This window comes from Coregonus lavaretus (genome assembly GCF_964263955.1).
Source record: "Coregonus lavaretus genome assembly, contig: HAP1_SCAFFOLD_3739, whole genome shotgun sequence".
Classification (NCBI taxonomy): domain Eukaryota; kingdom Metazoa; phylum Chordata; class Actinopteri; order Salmoniformes; family Salmonidae; genus Coregonus; species Coregonus lavaretus.
Genome location: NW_028165977.1, coordinates 37,727 through 58,962, shown reverse-complemented (window position 1 = coordinate 58,962; position 21,236 = coordinate 37,727). Strand labels below are relative to the sequence as shown.

Sequence of the window (21,236 nt, the reverse complement as noted above, 5' to 3'; positions counted from 1 at the left end):
CAAGTGGGCTGTCGTGCCTTTTACTGAGGAGTGGCTTCCGTCTGGCCACTACCATAAAGGCCTGATTGGTGGAGTGCTGCAGAGATGGTTGTCCTTCTGGAAGGTTCTCCCATCTCCACAGAGGAGCTCTGTCAGAGTGACCATCGGGTTCTTGGTCACCTCCCCGACCAAGGCCCTTGTCCCCCGATTGCTCATTTTGGCCTGGCGAACAGCTCTAGGAAGAGTCTTGGTGGTTCCAAACGTCTTCCATTTAAGAATGATGGAGGCCAATGTGTTCTTGGGGACCTTCAATGCCACAGACATGTTTTGGTACCCTCCCCCAGATCTGTGCCTCGACACGATCCTGTCTCAGAGCTCTACGGACAATTCCTTCGACCTCATGGCTTGGTTTTTGCTCTGACATGCACCGTCAACTGTGGGTCCTCAGGAAACTAGGCATATGTCTACTTCACAGGAGCTGCATTTTAATGTTTATTTATATTTATTTATTTAATGTAAACATAATTGTTTTTATCTAAATGTATTTTTTTGGGCAAAAATACCTACTGGCGCATGTGAACTTTCAAACGTATATTCCATCCATAAATACGAGCCTAGATGGTGGAGAAAGACAGGAACCTCCCCACTAGCCATGATTGGCTGAAATAATGTTTGGGCTGGACATGCCGGGAGATGAGTTTGGATTGGTCTGCCATGTAGCACGCTTCTGTCTAAGGAGGTTTTTGCCAAGAGCGCGCAAAGCTGTCATCAAGTCCTGTGTAGTTCAGTTGGTAGAGCATGGCGTTTGCAACGCCAGAGTTGTGGGTTCGATTCCCACGGGGGGCCAGTATGAAAATGTATGCACTCACTAACTGTAAGTCGCTCTTGATAAGAGTGTCTGCTAAATGACTAAAATGTAAAATATCAAGGCAAAGGGTCTCAGATTTGTTTAACACTTTTTTTGGTTACTACATGATTCCAAATGTGTTATTTCATAGTTTTGATGTCTTCACTATTATTCTACAATGTAGATTATAGTAAAACTAATATAATAACCCTTGAATGAGTAGAGGTCTGTAATTTTTTATCATAGGTACACTTCAACTGTGAGAGACGGAATCTAAAACAAAAATCCAGAAAATCACATTGTATGATTAAGTAATTAATTTGCATTTTATTGCATGACATAAGTATTTGATACATCAGAAAAGCAGAACTCAACCACTGGCTGCTGCATATGCTACATAAACATATGGTTGTAAGCAGGCATGGATGACATAGCAGAATGAACACCCTTCCATACATAAACACTTACCTTTCCGGGGTTTGAGGTTTCGGTGAATGGGTGGTGGTTGTTTTAGATTCCGTCTCTCACAGTTGAAGTGTACCTATGATAAAAATTACAGACCTCTACATGCTTTGTAAGTAGGAAAACCTGCAAAATCGGCAGTGTATCAAATACTTGTTCTCCCCACTGTGTATATATATACATATATATATATATACATACATACAGTGAGGGAAAAAAGTATTTGATCCCCTGCGGATTTTGTACATTTGCCCACTGACAAAGACATGATCAGTCTATAATTTGAATGGGAGGTTTATTTGAACAGTGAGAGACAGAATAACAACAAAAAAATCCAGAAAAACGCATGTCAAAAATGTTATAAATTGATTTGCATTTTAATGAGGGAAATAAGCATTTGACCCCTCTGCAAAACAAGACTTAGTACTTGGTGGCAAAACGCTTGTTGGCAATCACAGAGGTCAGATGTTTCTTGTAGTTGGCCACCAGGTTTGCACACATCTCAGGAGGGATTTTGTCCCACTCCTCTTTGCAGATCTTCTCCAAGTCATTAAGGTTTCGAGGCTGACGTTTGGCAACTCGAACCTTCAGCTCCCTCCACAGATTTTCTATGGGATTAAGGTCTGGAGACTGGCTAGGCCACTCCAGGACCTTAATGTGCTTCTTCTTGAGCCACTCCTTTGTTGCCTTGGCCATGTGTTTTGGGTCATTGTCATGCTGGAATACCCATCCACGACCCATTTTCAATGCCCTGGCTGAGGGAAGGAGGTTCTCACCCAAGATTTGACGGTACATGGCCCCGTCCATCGTCCCTTTGATGCGGTGAAGTTGTCCTGTCCCCTTAGCAGAAAAACACTCCCAAAGCATAATGTTTCCACCTCCATGTTTGACGGTGGGGATGGTGTTCTTGGGGTCATAGGCAGCATTCCTCCTCCTCCAAACACGGCGAGTTGAGTTGATGCCAAAGAGCTCGACTTTGGTCTCATCTGACCACAACACTTTCACCCAATTCTCCTCTGAATCATTCAGATCTTCATTGGCAAACTTCAGACGGCCCTGTATATGTGCTTTCTTGAGCAGGGGGACCTTGCGGGTGCTGCAGGATTTCAGTCCTTCACGGCGTAGTGTGTTACCAATTGTTTTCTTGGTGACTATGGTCCCAGCTGCCTTGAGATCATTGACAAGATCCTCCCGTGTAGTTCTGGGCTAATTCCTCACCGTTCTCATGATCATTGCAACTCCACGAGGTGAGATCTTGTATGGAGCTCCAGGCTGAGGGAGATTGACAGTTCTTTTGTGTTTCTTCCATTTGCGAATAATCCCACCAACTGTTGTCACCTTCTCACCAAGCTGCTTGGCGATGGTCTTGTAGCCCATTCCAGCCTTGTGTAGGTCTACAATCTTATCCCTGACATCCTTGAAGAGCTCTTTGGTCTTGGCCATGGTGGAGAGTTTTTTCAATCTGAATGATTGATTGGTTCTGTGGACAGGTGTCTTTTATACAGGTAACAAACTGAGATTAGGAGCACTCCCTTTAAGAGTGTGCTCCTAATCTCAGCTTGTTACCTGTATAAAAGACATCTGGGAGCCAGAAATCTTTCTGATTGAGAGGGGGTCAAATACTTATTTCCCTCAGTAAAATGCAAATCAATTTATAACATTTTTGACATGTGTTTTTCTGGATTTTGTTGTTGTTATTCTGTCTCTCACTGTTAAAATAAACCTACCATTAAAATTATAGACTGATAATTTATTTGTCAGTGGGCAAACATACAAAATCAGCAGGGGATCAAATACTTTTTCCCCTCACTGTACATACATACATACATACACACACTACCGTTCACAAGTTTGGGGTCACTTAGAAATGTCCTTGTTTTCGAAAGAAAATACATTCTTTGTCTGTTAAAATAATAGAGATAGTGTAGACATTGTTAATGTTGTAAATGTCTATTGTAGCTGGAAACAGCTGTTTTTTAAATGGAATATCTACGTAGGCGTACAGAGTCCTGTGTTCCATTGGCACGTTGTGTTTGCTAATCCAAGTTTATCATTTTAAAAGGCTAATTGATCACTAGAAAACCCTTTTGCAATTATGTTAGCACAGCTGAAAACTGTTGTGCTGATTTAAAGAAGCAATAAAACTGGCCTTCTTGAGACTAGTTGAGTATCTGGAGCATCAGCAATTGTGGGTTCGATTACAGGCTCCAAATGGCCAGAAACAAAGAACATTCTTCTGAAACTCGTCAGTCTATACTTGTTCTGACAAATTAAGGCTATTCCATGCGAGAAATTGCCAAGAAACTGAAGATCTCATACAACGCTGTGTACTACTCCCTTCACAGAACAGCGCAAACTGGCTCTAACCAGAATAGAAAGAGGAGTGGGAGGCCCCGGTGCACAACTGAGCAAGAGGACAAATATATTAGTGTCTAGTTTCAGAAACAGACGCCTCACAGGTCCTCAACTGGCAGCTTCATTAAATAGTACCCGCAAAACACCAGTCTCAACGTCAACAGTGAAGAGGCGACTCCAGGATGTTGACCTTCTAGGCAGAGTTGCAAAGAAAAAGCCATATCTCAGACTGGCCAATAAAAAGAAAGATTAAGATGGGCAAAAGAACACAGACACTGGACAGAGGAAGATTGGAAAAAAGTGTTATGGACAGACGAATCGAAGTTAGAGGTGATCTGATCACAAAGAAGAACATTTGTGAGACGCAGACCAAATGAAAAGATGCTGGAGGAGTGCTTCATGCCATCTGTCAAGCATGGTGGAGGCAATGTGATGGTCTGGGGATGCTTTGGTGGTGGTAAAGTGGGAGATTTGTACAGGGTAAAAGGGATCTTGAAGAAGGAAGGCTATCACTCCATTTTGCAACGCCATGCCATACCCTGTGGACGGCGCTTGATTGGAGACAATTTCCTCCTACAACAGGACAATGACCCAAAGCACAGCTCCAAACTATGCAATAACTATTTAGGGAAGAAGCAGTCAGCTGTTATTCTGTCTATAATGGAGTGGCAAGCACAGTCACCGGATGTCAAACCCTATTGAGCTGTTGTGGGAGCAGCTTGACCGTATGGTACGTAAGAAGTGCCCATCAAGCCAATCCAACTTGTGAGAGGTTCTTCAGGAAGCATGGGGTGAAATCTCTTCAGATTACCTCAACAAATTGACAACTAGAATGCCAAAGGTTTGCAAGACTGTAATTGCTGCAAATGGTGGATTCTTTGACGAAAGCAAAGTTTGAAGGACACAATTATTATTTCAATTAAAAATCATTATTTCTAACGTTGTCAATGACTACATTTCCTATTCATTTTGCTATATTTCCTATTCAAACTAATGTCATGTATGTTTTCGTGGAAAACAAGGACATTTCTAAGTGACCCCAAACTTTTGAACGGTAGTGTGTATATATATTATTTTGATGAATTTGCCTGCATCTCTATGCACTGTAATCACAGGCTAGTTTATTTGGGGCTAATTTACCACCTGAGGCCTATGCAATCGCAGTGGCAATGCGCGTAATCATTTTTGCACGCTCCGTATCTCAAAGTCACGGCAGCAATTGGATTTTTAAAATGTTATATCATCAGAACACCTTTTTTTCTCCAGGAAGTCCCATCAGTGGATAGTAGGGGTAGAAGTCCCATCAGTGTCTAGTAGGGGTAGAAGTCCCATCAGTGGATAGTAGGGGTAGAAGTCCCATCAGTGGATAGTAGGGGTAGAAGTCCCATCAGTGGATAGTAGGGGTAGAAGTCCCATCAGTGGATAGTAGGGGTAGAAGTCCCATCAGTGGATAGTAGGGGTAGAAGTCCCATCAGTGGATAGTAGGGGTAGAAGTCCCATCAGTGGATAGTAGGGGTAGAAGTCCCATCAGTGGATAGCAGGGGTAGAAGTCCCATCAGTGGATAGTAGGGGTAGAAGTCCCATAAGTGGATAGTAGGGGTAGAAGTCCCATCAGTGGATAGTAGGGGTAGAAGTCCCATCAGTGGATAGTAGGGGTAGAAGTCCCATCAGTGGATAGTAGGGGTAGAAGTCCCATCAGTGGATAGTAGGGGTAGAAGTCCCATCAGTGGATAGTAGGGGTAGAAGTCCCATCAGTGGATAGTAGGGGTAGAAGTCCCATCAGTGGATAGTAGGGGTAGAAGTCCCATCAGTGGATAGTAGGGATAGAAGTCCCAGTGGATAGTAAGGGGTAGAAGTCCCATCAGTGGATAGTAGGGGTAGAAGTCCCATCAGTGGATAGTAGGGGTAGAAGTCCCATCAGTGGATAGTAGGGGTAGAAGTCCCATCAGTGGATAGTAGGGGTAGAAGTCCCATCAGTGGATAGTAGGGGTAGAAGTCCCATCAGTGGATAGTAGGGGTAGAAGTCCCATCAGTGGATAGTAGGGATAGAAGTCCCAGTGGATAGTAAGGGGTAGAAGTCCCATCAGTGGATAGTAGGGGTAGAAGTCCCATCAGTGGATAGTAGGGGTAGAAGTCCCATCAGTGGATAGTAGGGGTAGAAGTCCCATCAGTGGATAGTAGGGGTAGAAGTCCCATCAGTGGATAGTAGGGGTAGAAGTCCCATCAGTGGATAGTAGGGGTAGAAGTCCCATCAGTGGATAGTAGGGGTAGAAGTCCCATCAGTGTCTAGTAGGGGTAGAAGTCCCATCAGTGTCTAGTAGGGGTAGAAGTCCCATCAGTGGATAGTAGGGGTAGAAGTCCCATCAGTGGATAGTAGGGGTAGAAGTCCCATCAGTGGATAGTAGGGGTAGAAGTCCCATCAGTGGATAGTAGGGGTAGAAGTCCCATCAGTGGATAGTAGGGGTAGAAGTCCCATCAGTGGATAGTAGGGGTAGAAGTCCCATCAGTGGATAGTAGGGGTAGAAGTCCCATCAGTGGATAGTAGGGGTAGAAGTCCCATCAGTGTCTAGTAGGGATAGAAGTCCCATCAGTGTCTAGTAGGGGTAGAAGTCCCATCAGTGGATAGTAGGGGTAGAAGTCCCATCAGTGGATAGTAGGGGTAGAAGTCCCATCAGTGGATAGTAGGGGTAGAAGTCCCATCAGTGGATAGTAGGGGTAGAAGTCCCATCAGTGGATAGTAGGGGTAGAAGTCCCATCAGTGGATAGTAGGGGTAGAAGTCCCATCAGTGTCTAGTAGGGGTAGAAGTCCCATCAGTGTCTAGTAGGGGTAGAAGTCCCATCAGTGGATAGTAGGGGTAGAAGTCCCATCAGTGGATAGTAGGGGTAGAAGTCCCATCAGTGGATAGTAGGGGTAGAAGTCCCATCAGTGGATAGTAGGGGTAGAAGTCCCATCAGTGGATAGTAGGGGTAGAAGTCCCATCAGTGGATAGTAGGGGTAGAAGTCCCATCAGTGGATAGTAGGGGTAGAAGTCCCATCAGTGGATAGTAGGGGTAGAAGTCCCATCAGTGGATAGTAGGGGTAGAAGTCCCATCAGTGGATAGTAGGGATAGAAGTCCCAGTGGATAGTAAGGGGTAGAAGTCCCATCAGTGGATAGTAGGGGTAGAAGTCCCATCAGTGGATAGTAGGGGTAGAAGTCCCATCAGTGGATAGTAGGGGTAGAAGTCCCATCAGTGGATAGTAGGGGTAGAAGTCCCATCAGTGGATAGTAGGGGTAGAAGTCCCATCAGTGTATTGTAGGTGTAGAAGTCCCATCAGTGGATAGTAGTGGTAGAAGTCCCATCAGTGGATAGTAGTGGTAGAAGTCCCATCACATTCTGAATAGTTTTTTTCCCCCTAACCCTTTGGACTACAGAAAGTGTAGCATTCTTAGTTTGATATATACATATATAGACACTCATATGGCCACTGGAGAGAATTAATTTGTGTATGAATATGTAAAAAAAAAAAGTGGGGGAAGTGCCCCCTTTTAACTGTGTACTGTCATTAACTGTGTGTTAGGAGGTGATGTTATTATTATTATTATTATTATATTATAGGAGGCCATCCTCCAGCACTATGTCGGAGGCTGCAGCGTTTGGTCTGTCCGAGGCACAGCGTCTAGCCAGACAGGAGGAACAGAGAGACCTGGCCCTGCTGGAGATGGAGCTACGGGACGAGACCAGCTTCCCTGCACTGGGGGTGAGGAGGCGTGTGTCTGGGTTGGGGGTGAGGAGGCGTGTGTCTGGGTTGGGGTGGGGAGGCGTGTGTCGGGGTTGGGGTGGGGAGGCGTGTGTCGGGGTTGGGGGTGAGGAGGCGTGTGTCTGTGTTGGGGTTTGATAACTGGGGGTGAGGAGGCGTGTGTCTTGTGTTGGGGTGTGATAACTGGGGGTGAGGAGGCGTGTGTCTGTGTTGGGGTGTGATAACTGGGGGTGAGGAGGCGTGTGTCTGTGTTGGGGTGTGATAACTGGGGGTGAGGAGGCGTGCGTCTGTGTTGGGGTGTGATAACTGGGGGTGAGGAGGCATGTGTCTGTGTTGGGGTGTGATAACTGGGGGTGAGGAGGCGTGCGTCTGTGTTGGGGTGTGATAACTGGGGGTGAGGAGGCGTGTGTCTGGGTTGGGGTGTGATAACTGGGGGTGAGGAGGCGTGTGTCTTGTGTTGGGGTGTGATAACTGGGGGTGAGGAGGCATGTGTCTTGTGTTGGGGTGTGATAACTGGGGGTGAGGTGGCGTGTGTCTGTTGGGGTGTGATAACTGGGGGTGAGGAGGCTTGTGTTGGGGTGTGAGGTGGCGTGTGTCTGTTGGGGTGAGGAGGCGTGTGTCTGTTGGGGTGTGATAACTGGGGGTGAGGAGGCGTGTGTCTTGTGTTGGGGTGTGATAACTGGGGGTGAGGAGGCGTGTGTCTTGTGTTGGGGTGTGATAACTGGGGGTGAGGAGGCGTGCGTCTGTGTTGGGGTGTGATAACTGGGGGTGAGGAGGCGTGTGTCTTGTGTTGGGGTGTGATAACTGGGGGTGAGGAGGCGTGTGTCTTGTGTTGGGGTGTGATAACTGGGGGTGAGGAGGCGTGCGTCTGTGTTGGGGTGTGATAACTGGGGTTGAGGAGGCGTGTGTCTTGTGTTGGGGTGTGATAACTGGGGGTGAGGAGGCGTGTGTCTGGGTTGGGGTGTGATAACTGGGGGTGAGGAGGCGTGCGTCTGTGTTGGGGTGTGATAACTGGGGGTGAGGAGGCGTGCGTCTGTGTTGGGGTGTGATAACTGGGGGTGAGGAGGCGTGTGTCTGGGTTGGGGTGTGATAACTGGGGGTGAGGAGGCGTGTGTCTGGGTTGGGGTGTGATAACTGGGGGTGAGGAGGCGTGTGTCTGGGTTGGGGTGTGATAACTGGGGGTGAGGAGGCGTGTGTCTGGGTTGGGGTGTGATAACTGGGGGTGAGGAGGCGTGTGTCTGGGTTGGGGTGTGATAACTGGGGGTGAGGAGGCGTGTGTCTGGGTTGGGGTGTGATAACTGGGGGTGAGGAGGCGTGTGTCTTGGGTTGGGGTGTGATAACTGGGGGTGAGGAGGCTTGTGTCTGGGTTGGGGTGTGATAACTGGGGGTGAGGAGGCGTGTGTCTGGGTTGGGGTGTGATAACTGGGGGTGAGGAGGCGTGTGTCTGGGTTGGGGTGTGATAACTGGGGGTGAGGAGGCATGTGTCTTGTGTTGGGGTGTGATAACTGGGGGTGAGGAGGCGTGTGTCTGTGTTGGGGTGTGATAACTGGGGGTGAGGAGGCGTGTGTCTTGTGTTGGGGTGTGATAACTGGGGGTGAGGAGGCGTGTGTCTGTGTTGGGGTGTGATAACTGGGGGTGAGGAGGCGTGTGTCTGGGTTGGGGTGTGATAACTGGGGGTGAGGAGGCGTGCGTCTGTGTTGGGGTGTGATAACTGGGTGTGAGGAGGCTTGTGTCTGGGTTGGGGTGTGATAACTGGGGGTGAGGAGGCGTGTGTCTGGGTTGGGGTGTGATAACTGGGGGTGAGGAGGCATGTGTCTTGTGTTGGGGTGTGATAACTGGGGGTGAGGAGGCGTGTGTCTGTGTTGGAGTGTGATAACTGGGGGTGAGGAGGCATGTGTCTTGTGTTGGGGTGTGATAACTGGGGGTGAGGAGGCGTGTGTCTGGGTTGGGGTGTGATAACTGGGGGTGTCTGTGTTTGGGTGTGATAACATGTTTATTTGTTAAGACTACTAAACTCATGATAAACTTCTCCGCTCTCTTTGTCTGGCTCCCCCCTCATCTCTCTCTCTCTCTCCTCCCTCATCTCTCTCTCTTCCCTCATCTCTCTCTCCTCCCTCATCTCTCTCTCCTCCCTCATCTCTCTCTCCTCCCTCATCTCTCTCTCTCTCTCTCTCCCCCTCTCTCTCTCTCCCCCTCTCTCTCTCCCCCTCTCTCTCTCTGTCTCTCTATCTCTCTCCCCCTCTCTCATCTATCTCTCTCTCTCATCTCTCTCTCTCCCCGTCTGTCTCTGTCTCGGTCTCTGTCTCCTCCTAGGTGGTGTCTAATGCCAGGGAGGGGAAGAAGAGGATAGGCAGAGGCATGGTGAGATACTAAACACATTGGATTCTTTATTTCTGAACTGGGTGGGTGTGGGGCCTACTGTGTATTGGGAAAGTATTCAGACACCTTAACTTTTTCCACATTTTGTTACATTACAGCCTTATTCTAAAATGTATTAAATAAATACAAATTCTCATCAATCTACACACAATACCCCATAATGAAAAAGCGAAAACAGGTTTCTATAAATTTTTGCAAATGTATTAAAAATAATTTATTTACTTAACTATTCAGACCCTTTGCTATGAGACCGTCGAAATTGAGCTCAGGTGCATCCTGTTTCCATTGATCATCCTTAAGATGTTTCTACAACTTGATTGGAGTCCATCTGTGGTAAATTCAATTGATTGGACATGATTTGGAAAGGCACACACCTGTCTATATAAGTTCCCACAGTTGACAGTGCATGTCAGAGCAAAAACCAAGCCATGAGGTCGAAGGAATTGTCCGTAGAGCTCCGAGACAGGAATGTGTCGAGGCACAGATCTGGGTAAGGGTACCAAAACATTTATGCATAATTGAAGGTCCCCAAGAACACAGTGGCCTCCATCATTCTTAAATGGAAGAAGTTTGGAACCACCAAGACTCTTCCTAGAGCTGGCCGCCCAGCCAAACTGAGCAATCGGGGGAGAAGGGCCTTGGTCAGGGAGGTGACCAAGAACCCGATGGTTACTCTGACAGAGCTCCAGAGTTCCTTTGTGGAGATGGGAGAACCTTCCAGAAGGACAACAGTTTCTGCAGCACTCCACCAATCAGGCCTTTATGGTAGAGTGGCCAGACGGAAGCCACTCCTCAGTAAAAGGCACATGACAGCCCGCTTGGAGTTTGCCAAAAGGTACCTAAAGGACTCTCAGACCATGAGAAACAAGATTATCTGGTCTGATGAAACCAAGATTGAACTCTTTGGCCTGAATGCCAAGCGTCACGTCTGGAGGAAACCTGGCACCATCCCTACGGTGAAGCATGGTGGTGGCAGCATCATGCTGTGGGGATGTTTTTCAGGGGCAGGGACTGGGAGACTAGTCAGGATCAAGGGAAAGATGAACGGAGCAAAGTACAGAGATATCCTTGATGATAACCTGCTCCAGAGCGCTCAGGACCTCAGACTGGGGTGAAGGTTCACCTTCCAACAGGACAACGACCCTAAGCACACAGCCAAGACAATGCAGGACTGGCTTCGGGACAAGTCTCTGAATGTCCTTGAGTGGCCCAGCCAAAGCCCAGACTTAAACCCGATCGAACATCTCTGGAGAGACCTGAAAATAGCTGTGCAGCGACGCTCCCCATCCAACCTGACAGAGCTTGAGAGAATCTGCAGAGAAGAATGGGAGAAACTCCCCAAATACAGGTGTGCCAAGCTTGTAGCGTCATATCCAAGAAGACTTGAGGCTGTAATCGCTGCCAAAGGTGCTTCAACAAAGTACTGAGTAAAGGGTCTGGATACTTATGTAAATTGATTTTTTTATTATTATTTTTTTTTTTTACAAATGTGCTAACATTTCAAAAAACCAGTTTTTGCTGTGTCATTATGGGGTGTTGGGTGTAGATTGAAAAACATAAAAAAATCAACTTTAGAATAAGGCTGTAATGGAATGTGGGAGAAGTGAAGCGGTCTGAATACTTTCCGAATGCACTGTGTGTGTGTGTAGGGTCTGTCTGTGTGTGTGTGTGTGTGTAGGGTCTGTCTGTGTGTGTGTGTGTGTGTAGGGTCTGTCTGTGTGTGTGTGTGTGTGTGTAGGGTCTGTCTGTGTGTGTGTGTGTGTGTAGGGTCTGTCTGTGTGTGTGTGTGTGTGTAGGGTCTGTCTGTGTGTGTGTGTAGGGTCTGTGTGTGTGTGTGTGTGTAGGGTCTGTCTGTGTGTGTGTGTGACACTAATCTTTACATGTTTTGTAGAGGAAATCAACAGGAGACGAGGAACAGAAGTCACCATCGCCTCCTACTCCTAACCTGCCTCCTACTCCTAACCTGCCTCCTACTCCTAACCTGCCTCCTACTCCTAACCTGCCTCCTACTCCTAACCTGCCTCCTACTCCTAACCTGCCTCCTACTCCTAACCTGCCTCCTACTCCTAACCTGCCTCCTACTCCTAACCTGCCTCCTACTCCTAACCTGCCTCCTACTCCTAACCTGCCTCCTACTCCTAACCTGCCTCCTACTCCTAACCTGCCTCCTACTCCTAACCTGCCTCTTACTCCTAACCTGCCTCTTACTCCTAACCTGCCTCCTACTCCTAACCTGCCTCATCCTCCTAACCTGCCTCATCCTCCTAACCTGCCTCCTACTCCTAACCTGCCTCCTACTCCTAACCTGCCTCCTACTCCTAACCTGCCTCCTACTCCTAACCTGCCTCCTACTCCTAACCTGCCTCTTACTCCTAACCTGCCTCCTACTCCTAACCTGCCTCATCCTCCTAACCTGCCTCCTACTCCTAACCTGCCTCCTGTTCCTCCTGCTCCAACCATCACTCCTTTCCCTCTCTCTACTCCTGTCTCCTCCTCCTCCTCCCACCCCCCCCCACCCTCCTCCCTCTTTCCTCCCACACCCTTCCATACCCCTGTCAACCCCGGGTCTAAACCACCCTCTGCTGTTCCTGTTGCCCCCACCCCTCACCTCGCCCCCACCCCTCACCTCGCCCCCACCCCTCACCTCGCCCCCACCCCTCACCTCGCCCCCACCCCTCAACTCGCCCCCACCTCTCAACTCGCCCCCCCTGCGTCTGGAGTTTTAACTGCTCCCCCTCTGGTGACCTTTAACCCCGCCCTCCCTCCAACCCCCACCTCTCTTCCTCAACCCTCTGTACTCCAGTGTTCTAGTCCTCATCCTCGTCTCTCCCAGCCCTCCTCTCTCCCCCTCTCCTCTCTCCCCCTCTCCTCTCTCCCCCTCTCCTCTCTCCCCCTGGATCCTCCATCCTGTGAGGTGTCCTCAGCTTACCCCCCAGGTAAGATCCCCTAAAGGTGTTCTACTATGTTAAATGTATCCACTTTTTCGATGTTACCTAATAAATTAGTGATTCACCTGTCCTTTTTTAACTTTTAACTCTCAATTCAGCTCAGTGCTGCCCACTTGATTTGGTTAAAGAACAAGTACAAATAGATAAATGTCTCTCCTCTTTTTTAACACTCTACAGCTTTATCCCACATGGATGTACCCCCCACTTCCTTCCTCCCCCCCGACCACCCTCCTCACCCCTCCCTTCCCCCCGGGCTCCCCCCAGCCCCCCTCCAGCCCCAGACTGCTCTCCACCAGCTGGCCCATCTCTACCAAGACCCCCTGTACCCAGGGTTCCCTTTGTCTGACAAGGAAGAGATTGTACAGACACCCCCCTACTCTTATATGCACACTGGAGAGGACCTGCCACGAGGTAAAGATATTCTTTAAAGCTAAAGATCTTTGTAGCCTGAACTAACTTAAGCTGAATCATAAGTGTGGGAGGGGGGGGGGGGGGTGATCTTAATATATCAACCCATGTGATCTATTAATTTTTAGATCAGCTTAAAAAATGTATCCAGAAAAACGCATGTCAAAAATGTTATAAATTGATTTGCATTTTAATGAGGGAAATAAGTATTTGACCCCCTCTCAATCAGAAAGATTTCTGGCTCCCAGGTGTCTTTTATACAGGTAACGAGCTGAGATTAGGAGCACACTCTTAAAGGGAGTGCTCCTAATCTCAGTTTGTTACCTGTATAAAAGACACCTGTTCACAGAAGCAATCAATCAATCAGATTCCAAACTCTCCACCATGGCCAAGACCAAAGAGTTCTCCAAGGATGTCAGGGACAAGATTGTAGACCTACACAAGGCTGGAATGGGCTACAAGACCATCGCCAAGCAGCTTGGAATGCTGCCTATGACCCCAATAACACCATCCCCACCGTCAAACATGGAGGTGGAAATATTATGCTTTGGGGGTGTTTTTCTGCTAAGGGGACAGGACAACTTCACCGCATCAAAGGGACGATGGACGGGGTCAAATACTTATTTCCCTCATTAAAATGCAAATCAATTTCTAACATTTTTGACATGCGTTTTTCTGGCTTTTTTTGTTGTTATTCTGTCTCACTTTTAAAATAAACCTACCATTAAAATTATAGACTGATCATGTCTTTGTCAGTGGGCAAACGTACAAAATCAGCAGGGAATCAAATACTTTTTCCCTCACTGTAACTAAAAGGTTAATCAGGGTGATTTTTGAAAAAATACAGGTATTTTCCTTTCCATGGTAGCAAGATCTTATCAATTTTTGCTAACTTTCTATTAAAATGTATTGTAGTGAGATCATTTCTTTCTTTTGGGATATGAATACCAAGGATATCCACATCACCGTCAGCCCATTTTATTGGTAAACTACAAGGTAATGTAGAAGTTGTATTTTTTTATGATCCAATACGTAATATAGCACACTTAATTTGGTTGTAATCCAGAGACGTAATCCAGAGACGTAATCCAGAGACGTAATCCAGAGATGTTAGAAAAATTGTCTAGATCCTTTGAGGCTGTGGAGGTCTCCAAATGGTGGATTTAAAAGAAAACATGTTTCATCAGCGTACAATGACACCTTTATTTTTAAGCCCTGGATTTCTAGCCCCTTGATATTATTGTTGGATCTGATTTCAATAGCTAAAATTTCGATGGCCATAATAAATAGATATGCCAATAGTGGACAACCTTGTTTCACTCCTCTTGACAGTTTAATACTTTCTGAGAAGGAGCCATTATTTACTATATTTACACCTGGAGTTACTATATATAACTTTAACCCATTGTATAAGAGATTCTCCAAAATGTAAATATTCCAGGCATTTATGTAAATTCTAGTCATACTTTATCAAAAGCCTTTTCAAAGTCAGCTATGAATATCATAGTCTTCTATTGTTGAATTCTCTGTGGGTCTGTGTAATCTGAGGGAAATATGTGTCTCTTATATGGTCATACATTTGGCAGGAGGTTAGGAAGTGCAGCTCAGTTTCCACCTCATTTTGTGGGCAGTGTGCACATAGCCTGTCTTCTCTTGAGAGCCAGGTCTGCCTACAGCGGCCTCTTTCAATAGCAAGGCTATGCTCACTGAGTCTGTACATAGTCAAAGCTTTCCTTAAGTTTGGGTCAGTCACAGTGGTCAGGTATTCTGCCACTGTGTACTCTCTGCTTAGGGCCAGATAGCATTCTAGTTTGCTCAGTTTTTTTGTAAATTCTTTCCAATGTGTCAAGTAATTATCTTTTTGTTTTCTCATGATTTGGTTGGGTCTAATTGTGTTGTTGTCCTGGGGCTCTGTGTGGTCTGTTTGTGTTTGTGAACAGAGCCCAATGACCAGATTTCTTAGGGGACTCTTCAGGTTAATCTCTCTGTAGGTGATGGCTTTGTTATGGAAGGTTTGGGAATCGCTTCCTTTTAGGTGGTTGTAGAATTTAACGGCTCTTGTCTGGATTTGGATAATTAGTAGGTATCGGCCTTATTCTGCTCTGCATGCATTATTTGGTGTTTTACATTGTACACGGAAGATATTTTTGCAGAATTCTGCATGCAGTCTCAATTTGGTGTTTGTCCCATTTTGTGAGTTCTTGGTTGGTGAGCGGACCCCAGACCTCAACCATGAAGGGCAATGGGTTCTATAACTGATTCAAGTATTTTTAGCCAGATCCTAATTGGTATGTCAAATTTTATGTTCCTTTTGATGGCATAGAAGGCCCTTCTTGCCTTGTCTCTCAGATCGTTCACAGCTTTGTGGAAGTTACCTGTGGCGCTGATGTTTAGGCCGAGGTATGTATAGTTTTTTGTGTGCTCTAGGGCAACGGTGTCTAGATGGAATTTGTATTTGTGGTCCTGGCAACTGGACCTTTTTTGGAACACCATTATTTTTGTCTTACTGAGATTTACTGTCAGGGCCCAGGTCTGACAGAATCTGTGCAGAAGATCTAGGTGCTGCTGTAGGCCCTCCTTGGTTGGTGACAGAAGCACCAGATCGTCAGCAAACAGAAGACATTTGACTTCAGATTCTAGTAGGGTGAGGCCGGGTGCTGCAGACTGTTCTAGTGCCCTCGCCAATTCGTTGATATATATGTTGAAGAGGGTGGGGCTTAAACTGCATCCCTGTCTCACCCCACGGCCCTGTGGAAAGAAATGTGTGTGTTTTTTGCCAATTTTAACCGCACACTTGTTGTTTGTGTACATGGATTTTATAATGTCGTATGTTTTTCCCCCAACCCCACTTTCCATCAATTTGTATAGCAGACCCTTATGCCAAATTGATTCAAAAGCTTTTTTGAAATCAACAAAGCATGAGAAGACTTTGCCTTTGTTTTGGTTTGTTTGTTTGTCAATTAGGGTGTGCAGGGTGAATACGTGGTCTGTCGTACGGTAATTTGTTAAAAAGCCAATTTGACATTTGCTCAGTACATTTTTTTTTTTTACTGAGGAAATGTACGAGTCTGCTGTTAATGATAATGCAGAGGATTTTCCCAAGGTTACTGTTGACGCATATCCCACGGTAGTTATTGGGGTCAAATTTGTCTCCACTTTTGTGGATTGGGGTGATCAGTCATTGGTTCCAAATATTGGGGAAGTTGCCAGAGCTGAGGATGATGTTAAAGAGTTTAAGTATAGCCGATTGGAATTTGTGGTCTGTATATTTTATCATTTCATGTAGTATACCATCAACACCACAGGGATTTTTGGGTTGGAGGGTTTGTATTTTGTCCTGTAGTTCATTCAATGTAATTGGAGAATCCAGTGGGTTCTGGTAGTCTTTAACAGTTGATTCTAAGATTTGTATTTGATCATGTATATGTTTTTGCTGTTTGTTCTTTGTTATAGGGCCAAAAAGATTGGAGAAGTGGTTTACCAATACATCTCAGTTTTGGCTCGATAACTCTTCGCGTTTGTTTAGTGTTTTCCAATTTTCCCAGAAGTGGTTAGAGTCTATGGATTCTTCAATTACATTGAGCTGATTTCTGACATGCTGTTCCTTCTTTTTCCGTAGTGTATTTCTGTATTGTTTTAGTGATTCACCATAGTGAAGGCGTAGGCTCAGGTTTTCTGGGTCTCTGTTTTTGGTTGGATAGGTTTCTCAATTTCTTTCTTAGGTTTTTGCATTCTTCATCAAACCGTTTTCTGGTTTGAAGTTTTTAGATTTGACAGGGAAGCTGATCACGCGGACTGGGATATGTTCCGGGTAGCTTGTGAAAATAATTTAGACGAATACACTGAAACGGTGACTGAGTTTATCAGGAAGTGTATAGGTGATGTCGTACCCACTGTGACTATTAAAACCTACCCTAACCAGAAACCGTGGATAGATGGCAGCATTCGCGCAAAACTGAAAGCGCGAACCACCGCATTTAACCACGGCAAGGTGACTGGGAATATGGCAGAATACAAACTGTAGCTACTCACGCCGCAGTGGAGTCACAATTCAACGGCTCAGACACGAGACGTATGTGGCAGGGTATACAGACAATCACGGATTACAAAAGGAAAACCAGCCACGTCGGTGTTTAGCTTCCGACACCAGACAAGCTAAACACCTTCTTCGCCCGCTTTGAGGATAACACAGTGCCACCGACGAGGCCCACTACCAAGGACTGTGGCCTCTCCTTCTCCGTGGCCGACGTGAGTAAGACGTTTAAGCGTGTTAACCCCCGCAAGGCTGCTTCAAGATGGCCACCATTGTTCCTGTACCCAAAAAAAGCAAAGGTAACTGAACGAAATGACTATCGCCCCGTAGCACTCACCTCTGTCATCATGAAGTGCTTTGAGAAACTAGTCAAGGATCATATCACCTCTACCTTACCTGTCACCCTAGACCCACTTCAATTAGCTTACCGCCCCAATAGATCCACGGATGACGCAATCGCCATCACACTGCCCTATCCCATCTGGACAAGAGGAATACCTATGTAAGAATGCTGTTCATTGACAATAGCTCAGCATTCAACACCATAGTACCGTCCAAGCTCATCATTAAGCTTGAGGCCCTGGGTCTGAACCCCGCCCTGTGCAACTGGGTCCTGGACTTCCTGACAGGCTGCCCCCAGGTGGTGAAGGTAGGAAACAACATCTCCACTTCGCTGATCCTCAACACTGGGGCCCCATAAGGGTGCGTGCTCAGCCCGCTCCTGTACTCCCTGTTCACCCATGACTGCGTGGCCAAGCACGCCTCCAACTCAATCATCAAGTTTGCAGTTGACACAACAGTAGTAGGCTTGATTTTCCAACAATGACGAGACCGCCTACAGGGAGGAGGTGGAGCCCCTATCCACATCGACGGGACCGCAGTGGAGAAGGTGGAAAGCTTCAAGTTCCTTGGCGTACACATCACCGACAAACTGAAATGGTCCATCCACGCAGACAGTGTGGTGAAGAAGGTGCAACAGAGCCTCTTCAACCTCAGGAGGCTGAAGAAATTTGGCTTGGCACCTAAAACCCTCACAAACTTTTACAGATGCACAATTGAGAGCATCCTGTCGGGCTATATCACCGCCTGGTATGGTAACTGCACCGCCCGCAACCGCAGTGCTCTGTAGAGGGTGGTGTGGTCTGCCGGGGGAAACTACCAGCCCTCCAGGACACCTACAGCACCCGATGTCACAGGAAGGCCAGAAAGATCATTACATTTACATTTTAGTCATTTAGCAGACGCTCTTATCCAGAGCGACTTACAGATAATGAGTGCATACATTTTCATACTGGCCCCCCGTGGGAAACGAACCCACAACCCTGGCGGTGCAAGCGCCATGCTCTACCAACTGAGCTACAGGGGACATGGTTGACTTGGGGTGGGGAGGGGTTGATTCGTTGGGGTGTGGATGTGGCTGGTGGTGCTATGGTCTAGATGTGGGTCCTCTGTGTAGGTCCGGTGGGGGGGGGGGGTCCCGCAGGTCAGGGATTGTGTCTCGCTGGTCTGGGCGGGGGTGTCTGTTGATCTGTTGCTCCTGTGTGAGGTGTTGGGGCTGCGGTTGAGGGCGATATCCTTTAGGGTCCGGACGAAGGTGGGCACTGCTGCCTTGTATAGGTGGAACTGGTCATAAAGGCTGTTCACGTCCAGGGTGGAGTGGTGGGCCAGGTAGACGTTTGGTTTTGAGGCACAGTCACAGGAAATACTTGCGTTTACCCGCTGTATGGTAGCAGGGTGGAGATAACCACTTGTGTGTTGGGGAAAGTAGAAGAAGCTTATTCATTCACTCCCTTTCCTGCTGTGGCCATCCTTTCCTGCTGTGTTCAGGTCGTTTGTGTATTATGTGGCTGGGTGACCCTAGTTGGTCCTCAGACAGAAGGTGTAAGGCGCGCTGGGTGTTTGGACAACAGAGTTTAGACACTGTGTTTGGGAAAAAGTTTATTTTCTTGTATATATTTCCTGTTTGAGTCCATAAGGAGTACAATCTGTGGCTTGTGTATGTCCTCAGTGGGTGTGGGGGGGTCATCAGGAGGGCTATCAGGGGGGTGGGATCGCCTGGGCTTGGGGTTCTTCATTTGTCTGTCCTGCTGTGATGTCGAGGCTATGGTCAGGGTCTGGGGTGGATTGTTCCTCTGTGGTGTTGAGACTTTGGTCAGGATCTGAGGTGGGCTGTTCTGCTGGCTTCTCTGCGGGGGTGGCCAGCTCTCTAATGGGTTGTTCTCTGTCACCCGTCATTGTTCTCACCTTCTCCTCCAGCACTCTGATCCTCTCCTCTAGTGCTCTGTTCTTCTCCTGCTCCTGCTCTTTCTCCTGTTGATGTTGTCTCACCACAGTCCAGAGTGCAGTCTCTCTCCACCTGCAGCTCTCCAGGTCTATTAAGGGGGTGTTGTTGTGCTGGACTGTTGTCTGGGTCTGTGCTGACTGGAGTGTGTTCACCTGCTGTTCCAGCTCCACCTGCCTTACCTCCAGCTGGGTGAATTTATCCTTCATTTCAATGAGGGAGTAGTACTCTGTGCTGGGAAGTTGACTTTCTGCTTGGGGTTGGTCGTCTGTGGGGTTGGATAATGAGGAGGTCTGGTCTGACACGCTCGGGGTGGGGGTATCTTTCTCAAGAGAGAGCTTATCCTGCTGAGCTATTTCTTTGATTAGGTGAAAGTCCAGCTGGAACTGTTTGGGTTTGCCCTGTACCGGTACTTTTCCAGACTTATACAGGTTGACGTTGGCTGACTCAGAGTCCTCGTTGTCTAGTATCCTGAGTTTCCACCCATCGCTTAACAGAGGGATGGTCTGTTAATATAGCACTGTGCCATGCCAGGGGATGGTCTGTTAATATAGCACTGTGCCATGCCAGGGGATGGTCTGTTAATATAGCACTGTGCCATGCCAGGGGATGGTCTGTTAATATAGCACTGTGCCATGCCAGGGGATGGTCTGTTAATATAGCACTGTGCCATGCCAGGGGATGGTCTGTTAATATAGCACTGTGCCATGCCAGGGGATGGTCTGTTAATATAGCACTGTGCCATGCCAGGGGATGGTCTGTTATTATAGCACTGTGCCATGCCAGGGGATGGTCTGTTAATATAGCACTGTGCCAGGGGATGGTCTGTTAATATAGCACTGTGCCATGCCAGGGGATGGTCTGTTAATATAGCACTGTGCCATGCCAGGGGATGGTCTGTTATTATAGCACTGTGCCATGCCAGGGGATGGTCTGTTAATATAGCACTGTGCCATGCCAGGGGATGGTCTGTTAATATAGCACTGTGCCATGCCAGGGGATGGTCTGTTAATATAGCACTGTGCCAGGGGATGGTCTGTTAATATAGCACTGTGCCATGCCAGGGGATGGTCTGTTAATATAGCACTGTGCCATGCTAGGGGATGGTCTGTTATTATAGCACTGTGCCATGCCAGGGGATGGTCTGTTAATATAGCACTGTGCCATGCCAGGGGATGGTCTGTTAATATAGCACTGTGCCATGCCAGGGGATGGCCTGTTATTATAGCACTGTGCCATGCCAGGGGATGGTCTGTTAATATAGCACTGTGCCATGCCAGGGGATGGCCTGTTAGTATAGCACTGTGCCAGGGGATGGTCTGTTAATATAGCACTGTGCCATGCCAGGGGATGGTCTGTTAATATAGCACTGTGCCATGCCAGGGGATGGTCTGTTATTATAGCACTGTGCTATGCCAGGGGATGGTCTGTTAATATAGCACTGTGCTATGCCAGGGGATGGTCTGTTAATATAGCACTGTGCTATGCCAGGGGATGGTCTGTTAATATAGCACTGTGCCATGCCAGGGAATGGTCTGTTAATATAGCACTGTGCCAGGGGATGGTCTGTTAATATAGCACTGTGCCATGCCAGGGGATGGTCTGTTAATATAGCACTGTGCCATGCCAGGGGATGGTCTGTTAATATAGCACTGTGCCATGCCAGGGGATGGTCTGTTAATATAGCACTGTGCCATGCCAGGGGATGGTCTGTTAATATAGCACTGTGCCATGCCAGGGGATGGTCTGTTAATATAGCACTGTGCCAGGGGATGGTCTGTTAATATAGCACTGTGCCATGCCA

General features: G+C 47.3%; 1 protein-coding gene across 1 annotated transcript in view; it reads left to right on the top strand.

Moving 5' to 3' along the window:
• The first annotated feature begins 7,245 nt into the window (after positions 1-7,245).
• Positions 7,246-21,236, top strand: part of LOC311115251 (uncharacterized protein) — a 31,972-nt gene continuing 17,981 nt past the window's right edge. Inside the window, exons 1-5 of the mRNA XM_084190446.1 lie at positions 7,246-7,383; positions 9,697-9,744; positions 11,654-12,227; positions 12,483-12,698; positions 12,888-13,121. Coding sequence (XP_084046572.1) covers positions 7,261-7,383; positions 9,697-9,744; positions 11,654-12,227; positions 12,483-12,698; positions 12,888-13,121 — 1,195 coding nt within the window. The 5' untranslated portion in view covers positions 7,246-7,260. The remainder of the gene's footprint in view (positions 7,384-9,696; positions 9,745-11,653; positions 12,228-12,482; positions 12,699-12,887; positions 13,122-21,236) is intronic.